At 45.1% G+C, this 23,590-nt stretch overlaps 5 protein-coding genes across 12 annotated transcripts; 3 read left to right on the forward strand and 2 right to left on the reverse strand.

The window, feature by feature from the left end:
* The first annotated feature begins 271 nt into the window (after window positions 1-271).
* Window positions 272-4,527, forward strand: LOC120687722 (probable inactive leucine-rich repeat receptor-like protein kinase At3g03770). 4 transcript variants are annotated; one of them, XM_039969753.1, is made up of 8 exons: window positions 272-617; window positions 1,081-2,515; window positions 2,616-2,749; window positions 2,927-3,167; window positions 3,258-3,466; window positions 3,571-3,596; window positions 3,675-3,765; window positions 3,861-4,523. In XM_039969753.1, exons 2-8 carry the CDS (start codon window positions 1,156-1,158, stop codon window positions 4,152-4,154), a joined length of 2,355 nt encoding a protein of 784 aa, XP_039825687.1. In that variant the 5' UTR covers window positions 272-617; window positions 1,081-1,155; the 3' UTR covers window positions 4,155-4,523. The 4 variants fall into 4 exon arrangements, with proteins under 4 accessions (XP_039825687.1, XP_039825688.1, XP_039825685.1 ...); XM_039969754.1 differs by having other exon boundaries at window positions 3,574-3,596; XM_039969751.1 differs by having other exon boundaries at window positions 273-617; window positions 3,675-3,786; window positions 3,861-4,527.
* Window positions 4,528-4,700: 173 nt separating this feature from the next.
* Window positions 4,701-7,750, reverse strand: LOC120687723 (ubiquitin-conjugating enzyme E2 2). 2 transcript variants are annotated; one of them, XM_039969755.1, is made up of 6 exons: window positions 7,324-7,749; window positions 7,177-7,202; window positions 5,814-5,903; window positions 5,603-5,691; window positions 4,941-5,126; window positions 4,701-4,871 (listed from the first exon to the last, which is right to left on the reverse strand). In XM_039969755.1, the coding sequence occupies exons 1-5, from the start codon at window positions 7,446-7,448 to the stop codon at window positions 5,112-5,114; spliced, it is 345 nt and encodes a 114-aa protein (XP_039825689.1). In that variant the 5' UTR covers window positions 7,449-7,749; the 3' UTR covers window positions 4,701-4,871; window positions 4,941-5,111. The 2 variants fall into 2 exon arrangements, with proteins under 2 accessions (XP_039825689.1, XP_039825690.1); XM_039969756.1 differs by lacking the exon at window positions 4,701-4,871 and having other exon boundaries at window positions 4,881-5,124; window positions 5,602-5,691; window positions 7,324-7,750.
* A 1,160-nt stretch (window positions 7,751-8,910) lies between these two features.
* On the forward strand, window positions 8,911-14,489 carry LOC120691109 (probable zinc metalloprotease EGY1, chloroplastic). Its single transcript, XM_039974079.1, has 10 exons — window positions 8,911-9,379; window positions 10,498-10,968; window positions 11,060-11,203; window positions 11,690-11,791; window positions 12,229-12,440; window positions 12,907-12,957; window positions 13,030-13,099; window positions 13,722-13,790; window positions 13,938-13,988; window positions 14,096-14,489. Exons 1-10 carry the CDS (start codon window positions 9,062-9,064, stop codon window positions 14,102-14,104), a joined length of 1,497 nt encoding a protein of 498 aa, XP_039830013.1. The 5' UTR covers window positions 8,911-9,061; the 3' UTR covers window positions 14,105-14,489.
* A 314-nt stretch (window positions 14,490-14,803) lies between these two features.
* On the forward strand, window positions 14,804-19,069 carry LOC120691110 (BTB/POZ and MATH domain-containing protein 5-like). Of its 3 annotated transcripts, none has more exons than XM_039974081.1 (4): window positions 14,806-15,403; window positions 17,357-17,732; window positions 17,826-18,099; window positions 18,725-19,061. In XM_039974081.1, the coding sequence occupies exons 1-4, from the start codon at window positions 14,952-14,954 to the stop codon at window positions 18,907-18,909; spliced, it is 1,287 nt and encodes a 428-aa protein (XP_039830015.1). In that variant the 5' UTR covers window positions 14,806-14,951; the 3' UTR covers window positions 18,910-19,061. The 3 variants fall into 3 exon arrangements, with proteins under 3 accessions (XP_039830014.1, XP_039830015.1, XP_039830016.1); XM_039974082.1 differs by having other exon boundaries at window positions 14,809-15,403; window positions 18,705-19,069; XM_039974080.1 differs by having other exon boundaries at window positions 14,804-15,403; window positions 17,357-18,099.
* Window positions 19,033-23,448, reverse strand: LOC120691112 (replication factor C subunit 5). Of its 2 annotated transcripts, XM_039974083.1 has the most exons (11): window positions 23,211-23,447; window positions 23,008-23,118; window positions 22,860-22,892; window positions 22,338-22,506; window positions 21,849-22,030; window positions 21,509-21,645; window positions 21,296-21,394; window positions 20,101-20,170; window positions 19,942-20,016; window positions 19,732-19,777; window positions 19,033-19,442 (listed from the first exon to the last, which is right to left on the reverse strand). In XM_039974083.1, exons 1-11 carry the CDS (start codon window positions 23,292-23,294, stop codon window positions 19,384-19,386), a joined length of 1,065 nt encoding a protein of 354 aa, XP_039830017.1. In that variant the 5' UTR covers window positions 23,295-23,447; the 3' UTR covers window positions 19,033-19,383. The 2 variants fall into 2 exon arrangements, 1 of the variants encoding a protein (XP_039830017.1); XR_005682103.1 differs by lacking the exon at window positions 20,101-20,170 and having other exon boundaries at window positions 19,181-19,442; window positions 19,942-20,040; window positions 23,211-23,448.
* Between the last annotated feature and the right edge of the window lie 142 nt (window positions 23,449-23,590).

Consider the following 23,590-nt stretch of genomic DNA (forward strand, 5'->3'; position numbering starts at 1 on the left):
ACATCACCTGTCAAAGTGAAAAGGCTGCCAGGCTAACTCTACAATGTTCAGCCTTCACAAAAGTTTACTAGAAAAAATAGCATATATACTTGCAACGACCATACCAAAGCAGCACAGTATCCTACTGCGGTACACTGCCTATAATTGAACAAGCACGAATTAAGAAAGAAGTCGAATCTAATCCCAAGAAAGCAGTGAAGCATCACACCATCTGATTGGACTTTATTATTTATTTTATTTGCTAATATAAAGAGAGTGATAGTGTATCTTTCTTGTGTGTCTGAGAGAGAAAGCACTAGCACGCACTACTGGATCCTTGTCCGTTGCCTGCTGCTGCTCCCCCATGTCCAGCTCAGCCTTTGGAGACACCACCTGTCCGTTGCTCCAGTCGCCTCTTTCCTCTGCCACCCCCGTGATGCACAACGCTGCCGCACTACTAGTACTTGAGTGAGCTCCGAGCGGTGCAATGCCACGGAACACCGGCAAGCGGCGCAAGAAACACGAAGCTCCACCTGCTGTTTATCCACCCGCTGTTCTGATGCCTTCACCATTGATCTGAGCTCTGAAGAAGGTTTTCCTGCCCCCTTCATTGCTGCTTCGGCGACTGCAAGTGCAAGGTGATACTCAGTTCGCTCACGGGTTTCTTGTGAAGCGCTAGTAGTAATCTCGGCGCCATGTGGTAGCGAGTATTATGTGGGATTCTTGCAACGGGTAGCGGCAGGGTTCATTGGTTTCTGTTTCAGTGCTTTGTTGGCCAGGCATGGGAGGAGCTGCTAGTGCTAGTTTACTTGCTAGCCAGGTGCCCAGGTTCTCCTTAGAAATTTGGACTCCACTCTGCTCACTGTTTTCTGGTGTCCGATAGCTGTCTCGACTTCCAAGCAGCTTTGCTCAACCTTTCTTTTTCATTGCATCGATCCTTACCTTTAAACCTCTGAAGTCTGGACTTTAGTGCGGCATCTCTGGTGGCAGCTGATCAAGGGGAGATGAGCTCATTAGTTTTGCTTCCTGATGATGTTTTCTCCACCTATTTATCCACGTTTGGTTATTCATTCTACTGATGCTGTTACTGTTCTTGGTCAGAAGGAGAAACCGATCCACGATTAGGCAAAGAGCAGAGTGAAGCAGTAACCACACAGTGTCGTGGAATCGTCTCCAATGGCGAGGCCGGGACATCTCCTGCTTATCTTCTTCTCGGTGTTTCTTGCGTTGCTCCCGGAGACCACACAGCTCCAGCCTTCGCAGGTATGGACTCTGATCAAGATCCAACAGCTCCTGAACGACCCTCCAATGCTCAGCCACTGGCGCCACAGCACCGACTTCTGCGGCGGCGCCGGCGGCTTCATGGGCCCTACGGGCTCGGCCGCCGTCTTGTGCTACGGGGACACCGTGACGCAGCTCCACATCGCCGCCGCCGCGGGCTCCCCGCCGCTGCCCAGGAACTTCTCCGTCGGCGCATTGGTCACGACGCTGTCCAGGCTCCCCGACCTCAAGGTGCTCACGCTGTCCAGCATCGGCCTCTGGGGGCCCCTGCCAGGGAAGCTCGGCCGGCTGGCGGCGCTGGAGATCGTCAATGTCAGCGGAAACTTCCTCTACGGCGACATCCCGAGGGGCATGTCGCGGCTCGCCGGCCTCCAGACGCTGGTCCTCGATGACAACTTACTGGGCGGCGAGCTGCCGGCGTGGATCGGCGCGCTGCCGTCGATGGCCGTGCTGAGCCTGCGGAACAACACGCTCCAAGGCGCCGTGCCGGAGTCCGTCGGGAGCATGCCGTCGCTGAGGTCGCTCGTGCTCGCGTCGAACAACCTGTCCGGGAACCTGCCGGACATGAGCCGCCTGACCAACCTCCAGGTGATCGACGTCGGCGGCAACTCGCTCGGACCAGCATTCCCTAAGCTCGGGAGGAAGGTGGTCACCGCGGTGCTGAGCCGGAACAGGTTCGGCGGCGGCCTCCCGGAAGCGCTGGGCTCGTTCTACCTGCTGGAGCGGCTGGACGTGTCCTGGAACCGGTTCGTTGGCCCGTTCACGCCGGCGCTGCTGTCCCTGCCGTCCATCCGGTACCTCAGCATCGCCGGGAACAGGTTCACCGGCACGCTGTCCGACAAGACGCCGTGCGGCGACAACCTCCAGTTCGTCGACCTGTCGTTGAATCTCCTCATGGGAAGCATACCATTCTGCTTGAGATCACCGGACAGGAAGCCAGGCATGGTGGTGCTCGACTCGACCAACTGCTTGGACGACAGTGATGGCTCACAACGCCCCTCACCGTTCTGTCAGAACCAAGCCTTGGCCGTGGGCATAGTGCCCGGCAAGGAGAAGAAGAACATTGCCAGGCACGCAGGCTTCGTCGCCGGCATTGTGATGGCGGTCCTTGTCGTCGTTTCAGTTGTCGGTTTCATTGTCTTCCTCGGCGTGAGGAAGGCGGCCATGAAAGGTGGTTCAAAGGCAAGGACTCTGGCAACTTCAGAGGAAGACAGTTCTTCGACTGGGTACCCTTCCAAGCTGCTCGCTGAAGCACGTATGATCTCAAGCTGTGCTGGCATAGAATTGCTTCTTTAACATTTCATTCTGTTGAAATCACTAACTTTAGTTTTTCTCTGGGGATTTGAAATAAAAAGGATACATATCGCAGACGGTGAAGCTGGGAGCTCTGGGGATCCCATCATACAGATCATTTTCTTTGGTGGAGCTTGAAGCCGCAACTAACAACTTTGAAAACTCTTACCTAGTGGGACAAGACTCTCTTGGCGAGGTATGATGTGTTGCCCAATTCACTGTCAGCTAAGAACCGGAACATCTGATGTATGCAGTTTACTCTGTGTCCTGTTGCAATTATGTTTATCAGCTTACCTGAATACGTGACCATCATGTTTTCATTTGGAATACCATGGAAGCACATTTGTGTAAATGCATCTTGCTTTACTGTCAGATGTACCGAGGAAGGTTAGGGAATGGCACCCCAGTGACGATCAGGACCCTGAAGATCAAGAGGAGCCAGACTACCCAAAGCTTAAACCGTCACATTGATACCATCTCTAGGCTCAGGCATCAAAACTTGGTCAGCGCTCTAGGACACTGTTTTGAGTATGATCTTGACGATTCCACTGTGACCCAGCTGTACATTGTGTTCGAGTACGTGCAAAACGGGAACCTTAGGAGCAGGATCTCGCGTAAGTTCTTTTCCTCTTTGCATTGATTTCACTTACTCTGAGAATGCAGCCACTGAATGTTGTATCGCTTTCTGAACTGAATTTCAACAGAAGGAACTGAAGGATGCAAGCTCACATGGTCACAAAGGATATCAGCTGCCATCGGTATTGCCAAGGGTATCCAGTTCTTGCACGGAGGGATCATACCTGGTATAGTTGGAAATGATCTGAGGATCACCAATATTCTTCTAGATCAGAATCATGTTGCCAAAATCGGCAGCTACAATATACCAATCCTAGCAGAGGCCATGAAATCTGAGGTAGACAAGCAAAACACTTTGACATCAAGCTACTTCTAGCAACTTTTTGGGTATCTGATACTGACTAACAAGTGATCATTGCTTTGTTTTTTTGTCAATCCAAGAAGGGAAACAAGTTCCAAACTGATAGGTACTCAAGCAGAATGGCCACTTACAATACCCAGCAGTTTCAAACAATGTGGCAAATCATACTATTTTCTTTTTGCAGTCCGATGTACAGCGATAAGGCCGACATCTTCGATTTTGGGGTGATCCTACTTGAGGTTGTGTCCGGGAAGACCATCACATCCATGTATGAGGTGGATATACTGAAAGAACTGGTGTGTCTCATGACTTGTCTCTTTTCTGACAATGCTAACTTGTGATCACTTAAATGAACATCAATGTGATGCAGCTTGCCTGGGCAATCGCCGACGAGGACCGGGTCAGAAGGAGGAGCTTCGCGGACCCGGCGGTGAGCAAGGGGTGCTCAGACGAGTCATTGAGGACTGTCATGGAGATCTGCCAGAGGTGCCTGGCCAAGGAGCCCGCGCAGCGGCCATCAGTGGAGGACGTGCTCTGGAACCTGCAGTTCTCTGCCCAGGTGCAGGACGACTGGGAGGTGGAAGCCTGGAGCAGCGGCGCCGGGAGCCCGGTGTCGTCGTCGTCCAGGGTCACCAGGTCATCTCGGCTGAACTTGAGCAGATGATCTGGGTGCTTCTCCAGCAAAGCTCTTATGAGTCAGGATCATCCTGGTTCTAGTTGTGAAGCCACACGAGAATGCTGCAGACTGGATCTGATGATGGATCCGTTGAGCCAGCTTACAGCAACTGAAGCTGATGAAATGCTGAAACGCCCACCACACCAGGATGTGCTCACCTCAAAACTACCCATGGTGCACAAACAACCAAGTGTGCATTGTTTTTGTTTTGCCAGTGTATAAACGTTTTCTTTTTTGCTTCCTTTTCTTTATTGTTTTGCTATTTAGAATAGAAATAATGATGTGCCTTTCGTTGAGAGTTCTCTATATGGGAGTACAATAATGATTATACTTGACGCTGGGTAGAGAGTTCTCTTATTAATGATGAAGCAGGCATTGCCTTGAGCGTTCTCAATCTCGCTGATCATTTATGTAACTGCTGCTAGAGCTACCATCTATGATTTATCATAAGAACAGGATGAACAGCTTTCTCAGGACAAACTTGTGAGCGGACGTTTCCTGCAGCGTCACAGACGTGTGAGGCTTCTGCAAACCTAGCAATAACTTGGCTTAGCTATAGCTTTTGCATATCCATCAATACCCGAGTTCATGAGACCGTTCACCACTACATCAGGGAAAGCAGCAGGCAGCAGTACAACAAGGGACTGAACCACAAGGACACAACAGCCACCGAGGATTTTTAACGGTTAAGCGGATAATACAGACCAGCGGGACTGAACCACAAGGACACAACAGCCACCGAGGATTTTTAACGGTTAAGCGGATAATACAGACCAGCGAAGTATGAAATGCAGATGCTTATTGCACCATCTGATGAAGCGGATAGAAACTTAGTCGGCTGTCCAGCTCTGTTCCACAACCTCACGAACTTTGCGGTTGTACTCTCGCTTGTTCTCACTGAACATCCTGGCTGCTTCAGAGTTAGCAGGAGAATTTGGGTTTGGGTCACACAGCAAGGGACTGCAAAGGGAAGCACAGCATACGGAAATAAGTATGGCATTTTGATACGTTCAGTAAGGCATCACCCATGGCCCAAGGCCACTTTTTAGAAGAAGTGGGACCAATATAAATGAAGATAACAGACACAGAATGCATAGAAGACTCTACTTCGATGATACAAGAACATTAGAAAACATTTCCATTGCTAACTACCTATTGGTGGCATGTTGCTCATGTGGAACTAGACAGCTGGTTTGGTCAACAATATCAACTTCCAACAAATTATGGATGGAAACAGAGTAGGATATGCTCCAAAATCATAGGGATGTATTCAGATGATAACAGTATGAAACTATGAATCAAGTACCTATCGTGTGAGCATTCTACTGGCAATCACAAGTAGTATAATCAATCACTGGAACACAACAGGCATCGCAGTGGTAGGACAAAATGAAAGAATTCAACTCTGATAGGTTGAGAGAGAAAATAAATGATACCTGAATAGAGGTCAATATTGCTGCAACATCATATATAGGGCTCCACTGGTTTTGTAGGATGTCCAAGCAGATGCTTCCATCTGCATAGACTGGAAAACAAATGATGGCATTAAACCACTTGTTGTGTATGTATTAAGGCTTTAATACCTGCGGATAATTTTGTTATTTCTGAAGACAACAATATGGATGAACAAAATATATAAAGTCATACTGTTTGGGTGAAACATCCTCGAAACAAACCGAACAGTTGGTGGCTTGTTGGGGTAATCTTCTGTAAATTGCAGTGTCAGCTTAAACGTTCCTACAAGTGTAAAATAATCAGATGTTTAGTGAATTTACAATTAAAATCATAACACAGCCAGATTGTTCCGCTTCGTAAATAAGAGGCAACACGGAACATGTTCTCATGGAAAAGTCCCAAGGACTGATCTTAGTCAATTGCTACTTAACAAAGCAAAATCAAGGTACACATTGAAAGATGCTGTAATCGATAATCCTAAATTCATAATCACATAATACGTTCAGGCAACAGAGTGCACGCCCGAAGCTTAATGTTTGCCCGATGTTCTCTTAAATGGTTCCAGACAGAAACAGTTTGCAGTTACCAATGAGTTGTCCCAAATTAATTATTTAACATGAAAACAGTTGTAGAAATATTAAGTAATTATGTGGCCAATGGCATTTTTAGCAACATAGAGGCTTCCACTAGGGAGGGGTCCCCTGCTCTGATGTATCACATGGTGTTATGTTGCAACACAAAAGTACTCCTGACAAAGATTCTCATGTATGTATCAAGCACAAATGACAAAGTGTTTCTCTTACTTCTGTACTGAAGGTTCTGAAATGCTAGCAAATAACTCTCTTGAGCTGAACCAACCATTTTCTAGACCAACCTCAACACTCAGCATTCAACCAGGCTATCAATGCTTTGCAATAGCAGGTGATGCAGGGTGCAGGCTAAAGTCGCTCTCATTAGCTCTTGTGCGAGTCAATAGTTCAGTTCCTCAAGTTATAATCCCAAATTATATGTATCTTGTTCTTTTAATTGCTGTATAATGAAGGATAGAGATGTACTAATATGATTGGCCAAAATGCACATATACAGAGTTGACTAAATAATCTTCAAGCCAATCAGACACACCTTTCCCTTTCGCCAGCTTGTGACAGCTCTTAGCATTAAAGAACAATACAGACGCATGACAGAACTAGCTCTTTAATTTTTGGTAATAAGAGATGACACAGCTGTAAGTTTCCTACATCAGGAAAGCATGCAAATGATACGAGGCGCCAAAGTAAGCAACTTGCTCTTAAGCTTGCAGGGGTGAATATTCGCATTTCGTTGCATTTGCCATCTTTCTCGTTTGATTGGCATCTCTAATCGCCAATCAAACGAGAAAGATGGAACCTATAGCGCACAATTACCGGATTAGAATTTCAGTCAATCAATCACCAAGTAACGAAATTGGGCAGTACCAAAAGTGCAAACTCTAGCTTTTGAGCAACTACAGATCGAAGCAAACTAAATCAGATGCCTGTTCCTCTAAAAAAAAGCAAAATAAATCAGATGGGCTCACCTCCATCCCACGGCGTGTCATCCGGCCTGCAAGACAAACATCAAGAGCACGCACAATTAGCACAAACGCCCACCAAACGACGCGCAGCCTCACTAGATCCTAAGCCAGTTAACCGAAAATCACAGAAAAAAAAGACGGCTTGTTTACCCGAATATGACGGCGTTCCAGAGCATGATGTTGTTGTCTTGCGGCGCGCCGCTGATGCCGGCGGGCGGGTCCTGCTGCAGCCGCTTGAAGTCCCGCATCAGCCGCTTCCTCGCCGGCGTCGACATCTCCGCCTCCCAAACCCTTGTCTCAGGCGGTCAGGCCCCGATCCCTCGCCCCCCGTGGCCCCCCAGCGCGCGCGAGCTGCGCACGCCGCGGCCCTCCTCCTGGTGCCAGATGCGAGAGGAGAAGCTTCGCCGCTTCGGAGCGAGAGGCAGGTGGGCGGGTGGGGAGGGAACGGGTGCGAAAAGGAGCCGACGCGGGGCGCGAGCGCCGTGACGTGACGTCCCCCTTCCCCAGAGAGAGCTCGCGTTACCCTCACGCGCGGATCGCCTCCCGAGTCACTGACGATGTGGGTCCTCCCGTCGGGAAGAGGTGTATCCGCTGGCCGACGTGAGCGTACGACGCTCACGGGCCTCGTGCCCTCGTGCCTGCCCGAGCGTCCCCACTCGTCTCTGACCGCAGGCCCCGCCCTATATGGGACTAGATGTCAGTGAAGGAAGAACCGTATGCTCCGCGCAAATGCGCTTTATTCGGACGCGAGGCGTGCTGACGTCTGACGATGTCCGTGGGCCACTCAGGAAAAGTAGGTTGCATGGGCCCACGCGTCGGTGTGGGCCGGGCTGTGGGCTCCAATTCCGCGTTTTGGACCGCTCGTGGAGCCCGCAGCTGGGCCACGGCCGTCCGACTTATGGGATTTATGAAATTTTTATCCATCTTCCGGTCGCTCTCTTCGCCAGAGTACTTTTCTCTCACAGCAAATCACCACAAACTACCAACCACTAACCAATCAGCAGTATTTTTCTCCCACAATAAATCAACATCAGTCATCAACCATAACCAGACGAAAAGAACGATTAGCTTCCACACTTTCCAATATTTAATATTCGTACAAATAATCATAACCCTTGGATTCACCCCAAATTCTAGTCCCCCTCTCTCTTACTAACTTTCACTCTCCCAAAAAGCCGCCGGCTGCACACGCCGTCCCACAACCGCGAGTCACCCCCGCCCCGCCCCGCCACTACACCACTGTCGGGCGCGCCGATGCCTGCTCCTCACCGCCTCGCCAGAGAAGAAAATGTCCGGTTGATGTTCGACATTTTAACATTTCGGGCTTCCAATTTTAACATTTCGTATGTACAATTTCAACATTTTGATTGTTAGATGTTGGACCTGGTTAATAAAAAGAAAAATGTTGAATTAATTATATTAAAATATTGAATATATTTGCAAAAGTTTACAAATATTAATTGGGTTAAATTGGGCTTTTAAAGATGGATAACTTATGTATCTTCCACAAGATAGATAGGAAACTCCTGAGATTTTTTACATCCATCTCCAAATATTTAGCGATAATCAATGGAGCCCGGTAGCGATAATCAATACAGATTATCGTTGATATTGGCTTCGATTATCATGATAATCGCGATTATCGCTAAAATCGGCTTCGATTATGAGTCGATAATCGTTGATTATCGAACGATAATGCAATCCCTGGTCGCCGCCAAACTAGCGGCCACGTCGGTCCAAACTCCAAACCAAATCCAGCGGAAGCACCTATCCTCCGCGTCGCGCACCCTATCCTCCCCTCCAGAGTCCCCACCACCCTCTCCCTCTACCGCTCCCGCTTCCGACCACCGCACCGGCGGGCTGCTCGGCGCCACACGCCAGGCTGGGGATGGCCGCCGCGCTCGCGAGCTCGCCGCTCGTTCACCTAACCGCCTCCCGCCTCCGCCTCCCCAGGCTCCGGGCCTCCGTCTCCAGCTCCGCCCCAGGCTGCTCGAGAGGCGTGTGCCTGGGATGGAGGCTGGCGGCGGGGTGGAGAGCCGGGAGGCGGTGCGAACGGCTCCGGTGCTTCTCCTCCGACGGGGGCGGCGGGGAGGAGGGGGAGAAGCGGGGCGAAGAAGAGGCCTCGGCAGCCGCGGCCCCAGGGGAGGAGCTGGGGTCCGAGCGGAGCCGGTCGGGGAGCTTCTCTTCGTCGTCCTCATCGGCCGGGGTAAGGTGCTACGGTGTATTTCGGCATACTATTCTCAAATGCACACGCGATCAACCTTTTGAAATGCAATGGAGCACTCGAGGGATGCTTTATGATTTGTTTTTCTTTTCTAAGTCGGAGGTAGTATTTCGATCGATCGGTCTTATAGGCGGGGTGTTAAGCATTTCGATGGGGTAATGGAATGAGGGCTAGCTGTGGGCGGTGCGTTAGCTGGCCGTAGGACGCCTTCTAATTGGTCCAGAGTTTCGTGTGGGTTTGGCATTGTATTGACCTCAGTGGTATGTCTTTGCCAATTTACTGACCAGAGCTTTTGTAGTTTTGTGGAATGGAATGATGTTACACGATTAGAGATAGGGGCTAATTATCATTTGTCATCTGCTCATAGTTGATCTTCAAATGGAATTGTATCATACACTGTGAGACCTGGTGGCTGATTAGTTGTCTATTTGTAGTCTGTAGAAACTGAGACTGAAACTTAGAGAATGATAGTACTAGCATATAATGCTTGGCATTCCGGAAATAGTAACTCTGGGTTAACCCAAACCAGTCGCTAGGTGTGCATAGGACCATCCTGCAGAGGGGTTGGTTTTGAGAGAAGTTTTGTGCCCTTCCACTCTGCTATGCTGCAGGAGTTTTAATGGATCCTTGGGTGTGCATGGAATGTTTGGAGTTTAGGTGTGACAACAGTTAACTGAGTGGGAGGGAAGCATAATATGCTGACTCTGGTGGTTGATGGTTACAGTACAGTGCTATGTATCTAGTGAAAACTATTCTGGCCCTTCATGTTGAGTTGGTGGATGAAACTGTACCCAAACATTGAATCTTGCTGTGTGGCTCCGCTATCTGACAATGATTATACCATAAGAGTGTACCTATGTTTTATTCGTTGTTTTCTGTATGGTCCAATGAGCATCAGTGTGATTGTGTTGAGCTCAGTTGTCACCAACCTTCAACTTGTTTCCTTGACATGAATTGCCTTTTGACAACCATAATTGGGTTAATTTGTCTCTTTGGTCTTGTCTTATATGACACTTTCCTTATATTCATAGGTAGTAATATTATGCACATGGATACTTCTTTTTTCTCAAACATGTTCTGCTTCATTTTACTTTGATCAGACTCCTGGTGTATCAAGCGAGCCACCACTGTTGAGTTTTAGTGTTGATAATATCGATACAGTTAAACTGTTGGAACTTCTAGGCCCGGAAAAGGTTGATCCAGCTGATGTCAAGGCAATTAAGGAAAAGCTGTTTGGCTACACAACATTCTGGTTGACCAAAGAAGAACCTTTTGGTGATCTTGGTGAAGGAGTTCTTTTCATTGGGAATCTCCGTGGGAAAAGAGAGGAAATCTTTGCAAAACTTCAACGACAACTACGTGAACTTACTGGTGACAAATACAATCTTTTTATGGTGGAGGAACCCAATTCAGAAGGGGATGACCCACGTGGGGGACCGCGTGTTAGTTTTGGTTTGCTTAGGAAGGAAGTTTCTGAGCCTGGACCGACTACCCTATGGCAATACGTCATTTCATTATTACTCTTCCTTCTCACTATGTTCTCCTGTGTTGAGCTCGGAATCGCATCAAAGGCATGCTTATCTTACTCTTCATCTGTTATATTTTGTTATATGATAATCCCGGTCAATCTCAAGTTGCTTATGCACTTTAATCTTTATGCAGATTAGCAGTCTTCCACCAGAAATTGTTTCATATTTTACTGATCCAAATGCTACCGGGCCCCCTCCTGATTTGCAACTTTTACTCCCATTTGTGGAATCAGCTTTGCCGGTGGCTTATGGCGTCTTGGCTATCCAAATATTCCATGTAATTATGCACTTAATATTTTGAGCATCTGTTTGTCCATTAGTTTCTATTTGTTTATTAGTTCTTTCTATAATGTGTAAAGAAGTTATCTGAACAATATATTACATTTTACCTTTTAGGTCAGTTCGATGTTCATTAACCTTATGTTCTCCAATTTGCCAATTAAAAGTCTTTTATAGTTATCTTGGATTAAGGAATTGCCTTTATTTAGAATTATTGTCCAACTAGTTCCAAAGTTGAAAGCATTCTTGCATATAATTATTTATATAAAGCTCAAACTGATTCGATGTTATATTGCTTGGTCTTACTGATGATAATGTGAAGCAAACTATCAAATCAATAACATATGTGTGAATAATTGAACTTTGGCCTGGGGATCCTTTAATCTTATGAAAATGCACATGGTGTTAGAACTGCTTTTTCATGTAACCTCTTCTTTTGGTGATTGAATTAACTCTACCTAATATTTCACCATTATGTACGCAGGAAATTGGACACTTTTTAGCAGCATTTCCAAAAAATGTGAAACTGGGCATTCCTTTCTTCATTCCAAACTTCACGCTTGGAACTTTTGGTGCAATTACTCAGGTTAGTATTTCTAAAAGGATATAATATCAACTCGAGTTTCTAGGAGTTGTATGTGCCTGCTGTTGCGTTCTTACATGTAGATATTGATCAGTTGCATGCCGTATTGCCGTGATAGTCAATATCTTTGATAAGGCAGTGTATTTTAATGCTTTCTTCTGTGTTAACTGATTTAACAGCGGAGAACCTACAGCCTACAAATGTGTATCGTAGTATACCTGCTTTGTCGAAATATCTCTGGTTGATTTATATCTAACTGATTAAAATTAAATTTATTGAAACACATTATAATTTCATTGCTAAGAGAGTGATCAATCTTTATTTTTGGCACAATCTATTCCAGTTTATCTACATTTCTGAGTGTGCATTGAACAGATGACTGATACGTAATTCATACCATTTTCGTGAATATTTTCTTATTTTTATTATTACTTCTGTAGTTCAAATCCATTCTGCCAGATAAGAAGACAATGTTTGACATATCAATGGCTGGTCCTGTGGCTGGAGCTGCACTTTCCTTTTCAATGTTCTTTGTAGGCTTGCTACTCTCTTCAAATCCTGTTGGGGCAAATGATTTAGTTGAAGTACCTAGCCACTTATTCCAGGGTTCCTTGTTGCTTGGGCTTATTAGCAGAGCCACACTTGGATACAGGTATCTAGTACTTGATATTTTGAATTCATTCATTTTCAATCTAAGCTAGTCATTAGGTTTTGGTTTTTCCCAGTTCTGTCTGTCATTGCTGCAGATTTTCCATGAATCACTTGTTATTGGGGACCTATAGGTGCCATTTCAGAACACATGGAAAGTCTCACCACTTCCTTTACCTCGCTGTCACACTAGATCAGTCCAAGAGGAAATCAATCAGCCACCAACTTATACATATCTTTTGAATTGTGTGATGGGGTCCTAATAGACCATCATTGTGGACTATATGTATACGCTCCACCAACTTACATAAAAATGGCACTTGTTCTAGCACAATTACTTTAGTACAATTTCTGAGCACATTAGTCTGACATGGTCTGTGGTGTGATTTGAAATAATCTACCTGGTTGATTCTGTTTTAACAAAGGTTGGACAGGAATTTTGTTTCTAATGAACTTATATTTACTCACAGAGCTATGCACGCTGCCACGGTTTCGATCCATCCTCTTGTGATCGCAGGCTGGTGAGTTCACTAAACAACTGAACTCCTTCAACCAAAGAAGTGTTACTTTTCTTATTGTTATTGCAACTTTAGGTGTGGTTTAACTACTACTGCCTTCAATATGCTTCCTGTTGGATGTCTTGATGGTGGAAGAGCATTACAGGTAAACATTCCAGTAAATTTGATTAAATTAAGTCCGATGACCACACTGTACCAGCTGTTGAGATGGTCCTCACTCAGCTTGTCAGTTATGTTTCCTATGCCTAACACTGTTTTCTGAATATGCTTTTCTTCAACCTGTGATGATAAGTTTCTAAATAGTAAATAATGTGGCTTGCAATTTCATAACAAAAGCGAACAACTGTAGACTAATGTCTAACTATAGGTGTATGCTGTCACAATTACATTTAGCACTTAGTTGCTTGTGTACTCAAAAGCTCGTTAGTGCAGCAATGTTAGGGTATTGCAGACGCTTTTCATGTTCAACTCCGCCATGACGTGCTATCTGTCATGATAGTCTCTAGTAGTTGTTTGGATTGCAGTGTCACGAGAACAACTGTGCAGCCAAAAATCTCATCAAATTATTCTTTCCAAAAATATATTTGATGTGAGCATGAAGTTTTTGCAGTACGTGTTTTTCAAGCTCTGTAGGCACTAGGCAGCAGCCTTCATTGAACTCTTTGTCCCTAGCTGTGGTTTGTCCAGAACTCCATGAATATTAAGCATTAAAATATTGAGCTGCTTTATCAAATGTTGTGTTTTAAGTCCACTCATATATTCAACAGGGGGCTTTCGGCAAGGAGGCTTTGTTTGGATTTGGCCTCACAACATACTCATTACTTGGACTAGGAGTGGTAAGTCGGTCCATCTTGCACTTCACAATTTCTATTGCAGTCATAGCCAGATTGTTTTCTGACCTCTTTACATTTATGTGTGCCTTAGTGGTATTACTTGATTACATCCAACTCTGATGTTCCTTGACCATTTTTTGTTTCTTTAAGCTTGGAGGACCATTATCTCTTCCTTGGGGCCTGTACGTGCTAATATGTCAGGTAAGAAGGGGGGCATATTGATGTTTCAGATACATGTTTACACAAAGACAAAATTGATGTATAGAGAAACACACTAACTTATCTGAGCCTTCTGATTTGTCTCATAGAACACCTGAGAAACCATGCTTGAACGACGTAAGCGATGTCGGAACATGGAGGAGGGCAGCCTTGATAGCTTCGGTGTTTCTTGTTGTATTGACTCTCATTCCATTGTGGGATGAACTTGCGGAGGAACTAGGTGTAGGGCTTGTTACATCGTTCTGAGATACAGAGTGCTCACTGATAGAATTAGGCCATGATGATGTAGCTCAATTTTGTATCAAAATGTAGCGTCTAGAAGTGTTGCAAAGGCATATGACATTCCCGGCCGTGAATGTGACGCGTCTCGTGCAAGTTGGTTTTGCACGAACTGTAAGTCATAAATCTGAAACATCCTGTGGATATGCTACAACTACAATATGCGATTTTGAATACAATGTGAACAAATTTTGTGACAGTCAATTGTCAAGATCTGCGACCCTGATCCACACGCCTCGCAAGTTCTGTTCACGTGTACTCTACTCCATTACGTTGAATCGTTGTAAACTAATCCGAAATTAGAAGAGACCAACATGAATTTGAACAGTAGTTCTGGCGTTTGATGGTCAAATTTGAAACACAAGTGGGGCCACACGACAGCTAGACCATTCCAAACTGCTCTTGATCACCTTTCACCTTCCCCCTCCATCCCTCTCCTGCTGTCCTGCAAGCGCAACGCCTCCACTCGGGCAACCCTCTTCCACCCCCCCCCCCCCCCCCCCCCCCCCCCCCTCATCTCTCCCGTACTGTACAATACAGCATCGCGTACCCAACTCCCAACCAAATCCCCAATCCCGAACTCACCACCCGTTCCGTCCCCTTCCCGACCTCGCCGAGGAGCCTCCCCACCCCAAACCCTAGCTTCTCGCTCCCCCACCCCCCAGCATGGAGGACGAAGACGCCGGCCCCGGCGGCGGGGGCGAGGCCTCCCCTCCGCACCACGCCGCGGCGTCGGGCGACCGGGCGCGGGACATGGCGGCGTCCCCGACGAGCTCGCGGTCCGTGACGCAGACGGTGAACGGGTCGCACCGGTTCGTGATCCAGGGGTACTCGCTCGCCAAGGGCATGGGCGTGGGGAAGCACATCGCCAGCGAAACCTTCACGGTGGGCGGGTACCAGTGGGCGATCTACTTCTACCCCGACGGGAAGAACCCCGAGGACAACTCCGCCTACGTCTCCGTCTTCATCGCCCTCGCGTCCGAGGGCACCGACGTGCGCGCGCTCTTCGAGCTCACGCTCCTCGACCAGAGCGGCAAGGGCAAGCACAAGGTGCACTCCCACTTCGACCGCTCCCTCGAGTCTGGGCCATACACCCTCAAGTACCGCGGATCCATGTGGTAATGATCTAGGATAATGTCTCCCTATCTCTCGCCGCCTCCTTGTGTTGAGTTATGAGCTCTTAGGTTTACACTGAGTGGCTAGATTGGTCACAGGGGCCCTTACTCCCATTACTTTCTTAATTAGTTTGATTTGAAAGCAGCTGGTGGTTGTGGGAAGCTACTTTCTGTAATTACTAATTAGTCTCCATTACGTGTTGTATTGCCCCCAGCCTTTTATACTGCACATGAGTTTGCCAATCAACACTACGAGACGAATTGGTGATTATATAGTACCTAGATGTGATTCAGTTGAGATGTGGGCCTATTCGTCCGTTGTGGTACGACTGTGATCCTACAGAGACATGCAATGTGTTAAACTGTTGATTACAGTCTGATTCTGTTGTTTCCCTATTTGCGTTAAGAACTACTCCCTCCTTCCCCGTTTGTAGGGCGGATGAGCTCCTACTCCAGAGACCAAGGCAGTAGCTAGGTCATGAGCTAGCATTTACTCCCATCCTATGCAGCTATGCCACGCTGCACGAGATTTGCATGAAGGCATGCAGCGCCCCCTTGAATCCTATCCCTATTGGGCATTCAAGGTTCTACGCTTAATTTTATGGGTTACCGAGGCGAGGGCTGCTGGGTGACCGAGGCTATTCCGAGGCTGCGCCTTTTATTTGTAGAAAAGCTGATTTTGCTCACCCGCCCTACAAATGTGGAAGGAGGGAGTATTCACTAGTGCTCAATCCATTGAAATGTTTAGTGCTTAATCTGCTTATTCCAAAATTAGTGATGTGGTATCAAACAAATTCCATTTGGAGTGCCATTTGTTTGAATTCTTGTCTTAATAATAGAAAAAATGTGCCAAATTTTCCCATGAAGAATCTGGACTGTGCTTCCTATAGACATATCATTATTTCTACTCCATGTTAATGGTATTTATGCTGCTTGGTTATCTAACTGTAGAGAAGTCTGTTATGGAACATGCTGTCCAGTGTGGATATTTAATTTAACTTTCTATTTTCTATGGAGTACTTACTACTTAATGTTGGTCCAGCTTTCTAGTTATGGTACTTAGCAAAATTTTGGAGATATCTAGCTTGTTTCTCTATGCTTTGCATTGTTGATTAATGTTCCAAATGTGTCAATTAGTTTCAGTTTCCACATTAGTTAGAATGTCTAAAGTTGATCAGCTTCAGTTTGTACTAGTTAACGTACAATAATATCTTGGAGCGAATGAATTGATAGGAAGGTTTGTCTTCTCTGATACTTTTGGTTAAGGTGACTATAGCATCTGTATCTGATAATGAATTGTGGGGAGGTTTGTCTTCTCTGATACTTCTGGTTAAGGATTGTGGGAAGGTTTATCTTGTCTGATACTTTTGGTTAAAGTGGAGTTTCTATTAACTGATATGCATACATGTGAGCTCAACAATCAATTAAGGGGAAACTTCCCTGCACCCTCTGTCTGCTAGAATAACTTGTGTTGGTTTTCTGGGGTTTCATCTTGTGATCTAGCACAGTTATTGAACCTTAAGGGTGACTACGATGACCAATTGACCCTCACAGATGACGTGCAACCTTGCCAGTATATTAAACCTAGGGACGGAAATGCAGTATATTAAACCTAGGGACGGAAATAGTAAGAAAACAGGAAAATGGATATCTGAGATATCCGAATCCGCTTCCATGCGTATCAGATCTGTTTCCATCCTAGGAGGTGGAAACAGGAAGGAAACAAGAAAACGGATATCCGAGATATCTGAATCCGTTTCCATCCTTAATTAAACCATCCATTTTGGCTGCTTATTTGTACTCAACTAATTCGTGAATAGCATGCATACATATATCACTTCCAGATTGTTTAGTTGTTGATGAAATGTGTCTGGTTGTTTGACTTACTTTCTGTATTTGACAAGTTTGCTATCAAAAAAGACCCTTATTTTTTTTAATCCTGATTTCAATTTTCAGGGGCTATAAAAGGTTCTTTCGGCGCACTGCTCTTGAGACATCAGATTTTCTTAAAGATGATTGCTTGAAGATAAACTGTACTGTGGGTGTTGTAGTATCAACTATGGATTATTCTAGACCACACGCGATAGAGGTTCCAGAGTCTGACATAGGTTATCATTTTGGAACGCTTTTGGACACTCAGGAAGGTGTAGATGTTATTTTTAGAGTAGCAGGAGAGGAGTTTCATGCCCACAAGTTGGTATTGGCTGCCCGATCTTCCTTTTTTAGGTCAGAGTTTTTCGATCATGAATCAGATGAAGAAAAGAATGAAGCTGATGGGAGTAATGAAATCAAAGAGATTGTCATTGATGACATGGATCCTAAAGTGTTCAAGGTATGTTTCTATTTCTGTGGCCTCATACCCCATTTCATTGTTGAACAAACTTTGGGATTTTGTATTCATCTGTGCAAATATTCTCTGTTGCAGGCTGTGCTTCATTTTATCTACAGGGACAATCTTGTTAATGATGACGAGTTATCTGCATCAAGCTCTGACTGCTCTATATTTGATACTTTAGCTGGAAAGTTAATGGCTGCAGCAGACAAATATGAGTTGCCAAGGCTAAGATTGTTGTGTGAGTCTTACTTGTGCAAGCAGATTTCTGTAAACTCTGTGGCAACTACTCTAGCATTGGCTGACCAGCACCATGCTATGGAGCTTAAATCTGTTTGCCTCAAATTTGCTGCTGAAAATCTTTCAGGTAATAAGACTTAACATAAAAATCTTTTTCAACCTTCGTGGATTCATGCATCATACATAGATATATTCCTGATTGACAATTGCAATAAAAGTTTGATCTGTGATTTGTAGCTTGACATAATCACAAACGGGCTCTGCAATACTTGGTTTTTTATTCTATAAATATATAAATAAAATGAGTATGTGTTAGGTGTTTTCTTGTTTAGATGTCAGACAATTCCCAGTTGGTCTAAGGCATGGCATGGCATGGAGGTCAAATGCCCGCAGTGTGTTCCCATGCCTATAAAATCGGCACATATGGTATTGATAAGATGCCTTATTATCCGCATAGCTGCAAAGTGCGATAGATGGCATTGAGCCACTGATTGTGGTTGTGGTTGCTGGATTGCCACTTTACCAGTCATGACAGTATCTGGATTTCAGTCATTTCTTGCTTGACCATTGTCATACTGAGCATCATATAATTCTTCCATCTCAAACTTTAGTGGCATTAGTATCTTTTTTGGGTAGAGCATTACTATTTAGTAATTTGTGTACCTTATTTTCATGTTTCATTGTTTGCTGTTCGGTGGTGCCCACATAAATTTGAGCTGTATAACACTCCAGATGCACTTATGTATCTGCAGCTGTGATCCGGACTGAGGGGTTCGATTGCCTCAAAGACAATTGCCCATCGCTGCAGTCAGAGATACTGCGAACGGTTGCCGGATGCGAGGAGCAATGCATCAGCGGTGGGAAAAGCCACAGTGTATGGGCGCAGCTCTCGGACGGTGGCGACACCAGCGGCCGCAGGGTGAGGCCGAGGGTCTGAGCTGAGGCATCACCGGCTCGCCGCCGTGAAACCGTGATCAACTGACCTGTGTAATCAAAGCTGCTGTAGTGTAAATGTGGACAGGGTACCGAACAGCCATGTGATTTGTGACAACGCTTGAAATAATATAATTAGCATCTTGCTTGTTGCCACCCTCGTACGTCTGTGCCTTTTTATATAATCAATCTTTGGTTCGGTTGACAGGCTTTTGCTTCTGAGTATCGCACATGCACAAATAATGGTGTACAGGCGTTGAGTAACATGTGGCAGCTAAGTGAATTGAGACTTCGATGCCATCCCTCAACGTGCAAGTAAATACTGAAGAGATGTAACCACGGAACCTGAATGACATTCGTGGTGGTTTAAACAGACTGGATGTAGCTAATCGTCCAGAGTTTGGTACGAACAAACTACACCGACAAGGCCCCAGACGATGGGGCTTCGTCGGAAACAACCTAACGCTTCGGATTTTGCTCAACCAAATGAAGCCACCAGGAACTCCTTGTAAATGCTCATGAACTTTGCCACGAACGCTGCAAATGGGTTGTACAAGGAGACGGACCAAATAAGTATGACTGCTATCATCACTCCTAAAACAAAAATAATATAAAGAACAATCTAAGTGAAAGCTATACATGTCTAAACCAATTTATACACGAAAAAGCATGCTTTCGCTGTGTTTCAGTCATGGCATATTCACATTAAGGTAATAAATGATGGGGCTAAAAACAATGATACCAACAAGACTGATCAGGAGTGGCCATATACAAGCAACCAATAAGCATAATAATAAGCACTTAATAGAAGGGGCAAGAGAATTACCTTCTAGGTGAAAAATGGCTTTTGACCCAAGGCGCATCTTGTGCTCCTGCAAACATAAGGCCCTACAAGTTAGATTTATGAGATAGCAAAAGCACCACATCAAAAACAGCTTCAATAGGTTATGCCCTCTAATTTCTGTTTATTTGCCAAACTAGGGGTGTCATGGAACTAAATCAATTGGGAGAAATTGTTTCCAAATTGTTTACTCACATAGTGTGCAGCCCAGTGACAGATTTCGTGCTTCAGATCAGCGTCTAACTTCTTAAGTAATTCCGCCAGTAACTTCTGCAGTAGTCAAGGAAGTTCAGCCTGCATGATATGGAATAGCATGGGAGAACGAATAAAGCTGTGATAGAAGCATCAAATCACCTTCAAAATACTTTCAGGTGGGATACAATTGACAAGTAATTCATAGAATTTCTGGCGTACAGCATATAGCCTGAAATGTTCAGAGTCAAATCAAAGAATAAGGCACTTGTGCCCATCACTATTCAGTGTGATACAAAATTTCAACAAATGGCTGTCCACAATAAAATTGCACTCATTCGAAAGGGGAACTTTCTCAAATCTATATTTCCCTCGATATTGTAAAAAAAAATAAAATTTAAGAGACAAGTAATCACATCATATTTAGCTGCTTGCAATCAGTATTTATGATATTATTATTAGATTTAAAAATCTTCCCATGTAGTTGTTGGAGGCTGCAAGACAAATATGCACTGACAGGAAGCATGAAAAGTTAGTTAAGGAACTTGAAAGGAAACTATATACCAGAAAATTATAGTTATAACCGCTTGTATGATGCGTCAAAAGAGTTGTCCAGGATATAGTATCACTATATCAGTATCCAAAAGCAAACTAGTATCAAAGCTATAAGAGCATCCACCAATATGGCAAACATTGAGGACTGGTGGTTTCAGTCACTGCAAAATATGCCAAAGGATCAACGACGAACTAAGGCAGCGGTGATCATGTACACTGTTTGGAACCTTTGGAAGGAGAGGAACAGGAGAATTTTTGAAGCCAGGGAGGTCCAGCCACTGACCGTGTTGCAGCTGGTTAAGGAGGAGGCCAACTTACGCTTTCAAGCGTGTGGCGCCCCGGTTGTTTCTTAGTTTTTTTCCATGATTTCTTTCTCGCTTTGTGTTCTGAGTTCAATCCTTTTATGTAATCATCTATTTGTAAGATCTGAAATTTCTCTCCTTATATGATATGGCAGCGCTCCTGCCTTCTTTTCAAAAAAAAAAACAATATGGCACCCATCACTACTTTCAACACTGATACTAATGACACGAGTCTATCACAAACTCCAAACAAAAATTACCTAAGATAATAAAAACTTGAGCTTTTCTATGTCCGAGAAGCATGCACCAAGTCTAGCCATGCACTCACTTGCATTCCTATCATTGATATGCCTTGTATTTTCAGCAAAAATTAGGCATGGCATCGTAGAACAAATGTAAACTAAAGCAATACTGCAGCGGAAATCCTCAGTTTAAGACAAGGAATAAAAACATGCAACAAGAATTGTTAAGCCTGAAGTACTTTCAACAGAAGTTGGAACCTTTTAGGGCTTTGTTCTGTCAGAATATCAGTTGATATTTCAGACACATATTGCTCCCAGTCAAGAGGAGGTGCGACTTGATTTGATGTAAATGGGTATCTGAAAGCAGAAAAGAACATGATAATAGTAAGTGCTGGCAAGGGGTAGAGATTGAAATAAGTACAAAAGCAGACAAGTAATGGAACTGAACGCCAAATAAGCTCAAGTGCTTACTGTTGCACTTTGCAAGTCTCAAAAAACAGTATTGCCCGTCTCAGATTGCGGTTTGATTGTGCAGCAATACGAGCAGCAAATCCAGCTGGAAGCTGCAGGTTTTCTTTCTTCCCAATAAACTCTAGAACTTGGATAATCTGTGAAATGAAGAAAGGTGTTCATACTTTAGTATTTTCAATTTTCATAGTACATTTTGAGCTCGAGGGATGAGCACATTAAGGAATGTCAAAATTGCTTTTGAACACCCATATGGCATGTAGTGTCAATGAACAGCCAAGATGCTGAGGCAATACAAGTAAGATCACATGAAAATTGAAAGTTTGAAGCATCTATCACCAACCTGATCTTCACTAGGAGCATTCACTCGCACATTTAAGCAACGGGATCTTACAGCCTCTGTGACTTTTGATGAGCTGTTACAGCACAGGATCAGTCTGCATGATGCGCTATACTTCTCCATAGTCCTACGGAGGGAATGCTGGGCTTCTCGTGAGAGTTTGTCAACTTCATTTAACACAAGGACTGCAAGTTCAGATGAACCTTGTTAAGTTCCTGTTAATAGGACCTATACGTTAAACCTAAAAAAGATGCATGCTCATGTCTGAGGTATATCCAACTTATGCTACTTAAGGTTTACAATCATGATGAAAATATCATTAGTTCAAGGCTAATAAGCAAACCTATTAGCATCATGTGAGGCAACTGCATGCTTGTCAAATCATGCATAATAACACTGAATATCAAGAAAAAAACGTAGCAGCACCTACTTTAATAGCCAACAAAGAACTAGGAGGAACATAGACACGGTACGGCATGATAGAACACCAACCTTTAAATGCTCTCTTGCCTTTGGCATCGATTGGCCTATTCTTCGCCATCTCTTTGATGACCTCCTGGACAACATACCTGTCCTGAAAGCCTGCATCACTGGGGTTCATTTCCACATGATGAGCACTCGACAACATCGCCAACTCTATCTCAAGTGTTCTTGTTCCGGTCTGAAGAGGAAATAGCAACTCAGACTCCAAACAAATTCATAGCTAATCCAACTTGTCAATAAAGCCTAATACATTGAAACCATGACGTACCAACCATTTTACACATCAGACTACGGCCTAACCCCAAAAGAACATATGAATTGCAGTACTTTCATATCATGGTGCTGTGACCATCACAATCATATAGAAGGGGATTCATCTACATCTTACATGACACTAATACCTTCGACTAAGAGATATTACTATTATTTGTACACTAGCATATCGTGAAGTCCTCAGCGCATCATCAGAATTTGTTGAAGTGTAAATAATAAATAAGAACAAAGCTTAGGCAATTAAAAGGTAGGGCTCACATCGATCTTCCATGTTTTGTTCTCCATCCTAACCTGCAACCGAGCAACCAGAACACGGAAACGTCAACACCAAACGACGGCCTCAACATAGAAAAATCTAAACAACAAAGTGGAGACCCCCAAATAAATTTATATTAAGAAAATGCACCTTCTCCGCGCCGGCGCCGAACATCTGCTTGATAAGCGCCAGGATTAGGGTTTTCTTCCCGGACCCCGACGGCCCATAGAACAGCAAGTGCGGACAATCCTGCTCCGAAACCTGACCAAAACCAAACGACACATGATTAGAACAGCAAAACATCGGGCGAAACCCTAGATTAACCCGAAGAAGCGCAGATCACGGGGGCTTACGAGCTTCCTGAGGTTCTGCGCGACCTGGTCGTGGACGGTGACCTTGTCTAGGGTCTTGGGCCGGTACTTGTCCACCCACAGCATCCTCGCTGCTCCCTCTTCTTCCCCGCCTCGCCTCGCTGCTAGAGAGGGTGGAGAGGTAGAGAGATTTGGGGATTGGATTGGGAGGGGAATGGAGGGGAGTGGCGGGAACTCGGGACTGGTGGGGTGGGGGCGGGACTCCGCCGCTGGGAGACGAGGGTTTTTGCCGGGCTCCTCGCCTATCTTTTCTGACGGGTGTGGTCCACATGTCCGTGGAGCTGGTGCCGGGCCTGGGCGCGCGACAAGATGTGGGCCGTGGGCTTGGTTTGATGGGATGTTGTCGATGGGGTAAACCACAC

Source organism: Panicum virgatum, chromosome 9N (genome assembly GCF_016808335.1).
Source record: "Panicum virgatum strain AP13 chromosome 9N, P.virgatum_v5, whole genome shotgun sequence".
Lineage (NCBI taxonomy): Eukaryota > Viridiplantae > Streptophyta > Magnoliopsida > Poales > Poaceae > Panicum > Panicum virgatum.

Coding starts and splice junctions, on each gene's coding strand:
- LOC120691112 (XM_039974083.1), bottom strand. CDS start 23,294: ATGCTGTGGGTGGACAAGTACCGGCCCAAGACCCTAGACAAGGTCACC. Junction 20,171..21,295: donor ACAGAACAAAGCCCTAAAAG/GTTCCAACTTCT, acceptor TGAACATTTCAG/GCTATATGCTGTACGCCAGA. Junction 19,443..19,731: donor AGCCATTTTTCACCTAGAAG/GTAATTCTCTTG, acceptor ACCCATTTGCAG/CGTTCGTGGCAAAGTTCATG.
- LOC120687723 (XM_039969756.1), bottom strand. CDS start 7,448: ATGTCGACGCCGGCGAGGAAGCGGCTGATGCGGGACTTCAAGCGGCTG. Junction 7,203..7,323: donor TGGAACGCCGTCATATTCGG/GTAAACAAGCCG, acceptor TTTGTCTTGCAG/GCCGGATGACACGCCGTGGG. Junction 5,904..7,176: donor TGACACGCCGTGGGATGGAG/GTGAGCCCATCT, acceptor TTACACTTGTAG/GAACGTTTAAGCTGACACTG.
- LOC120687722 (XM_039969751.1), top strand. CDS start 1,156: ATGGCGAGGCCGGGACATCTCCTGCTTATCTTCTTCTCGGTGTTTCTT. Junction 3,467..3,570: donor CAGAGGCCATGAAATCTGAG/GTAGACAAGCAA, acceptor TGTCAATCCAAG/AAGGGAAACAAGTTCCAAAC. Junction 3,787..3,860: donor TGGATATACTGAAAGAACTG/GTGTGTCTCATG, acceptor AATGTGATGCAG/CTTGCCTGGGCAATCGCCGA.
- LOC120691109 (XM_039974079.1), top strand. CDS start 9,062: ATGGCCGCCGCGCTCGCGAGCTCGCCGCTCGTTCACCTAACCGCCTCC. Junction 11,204..11,689: donor TGGCTATCCAAATATTCCAT/GTAATTATGCAC, acceptor TTATGTACGCAG/GAAATTGGACACTTTTTAGC. Junction 11,792..12,228: donor CTTTTGGTGCAATTACTCAG/GTTAGTATTTCT, acceptor TTACTTCTGTAG/TTCAAATCCATTCTGCCAGA.
- LOC120691110 (XM_039974080.1), top strand. CDS start 14,952: ATGGAGGACGAAGACGCCGGCCCCGGCGGCGGGGGCGAGGCCTCCCCT. Junction 15,404..17,356: donor AAGTACCGCGGATCCATGTG/GTAATGATCTAG, acceptor TTCAATTTTCAG/GGGCTATAAAAGGTTCTTTC. Junction 18,100..18,724: donor TGCTGCTGAAAATCTTTCAG/GTAATAAGACTT, acceptor ATGTATCTGCAG/CTGTGATCCGGACTGAGGGG.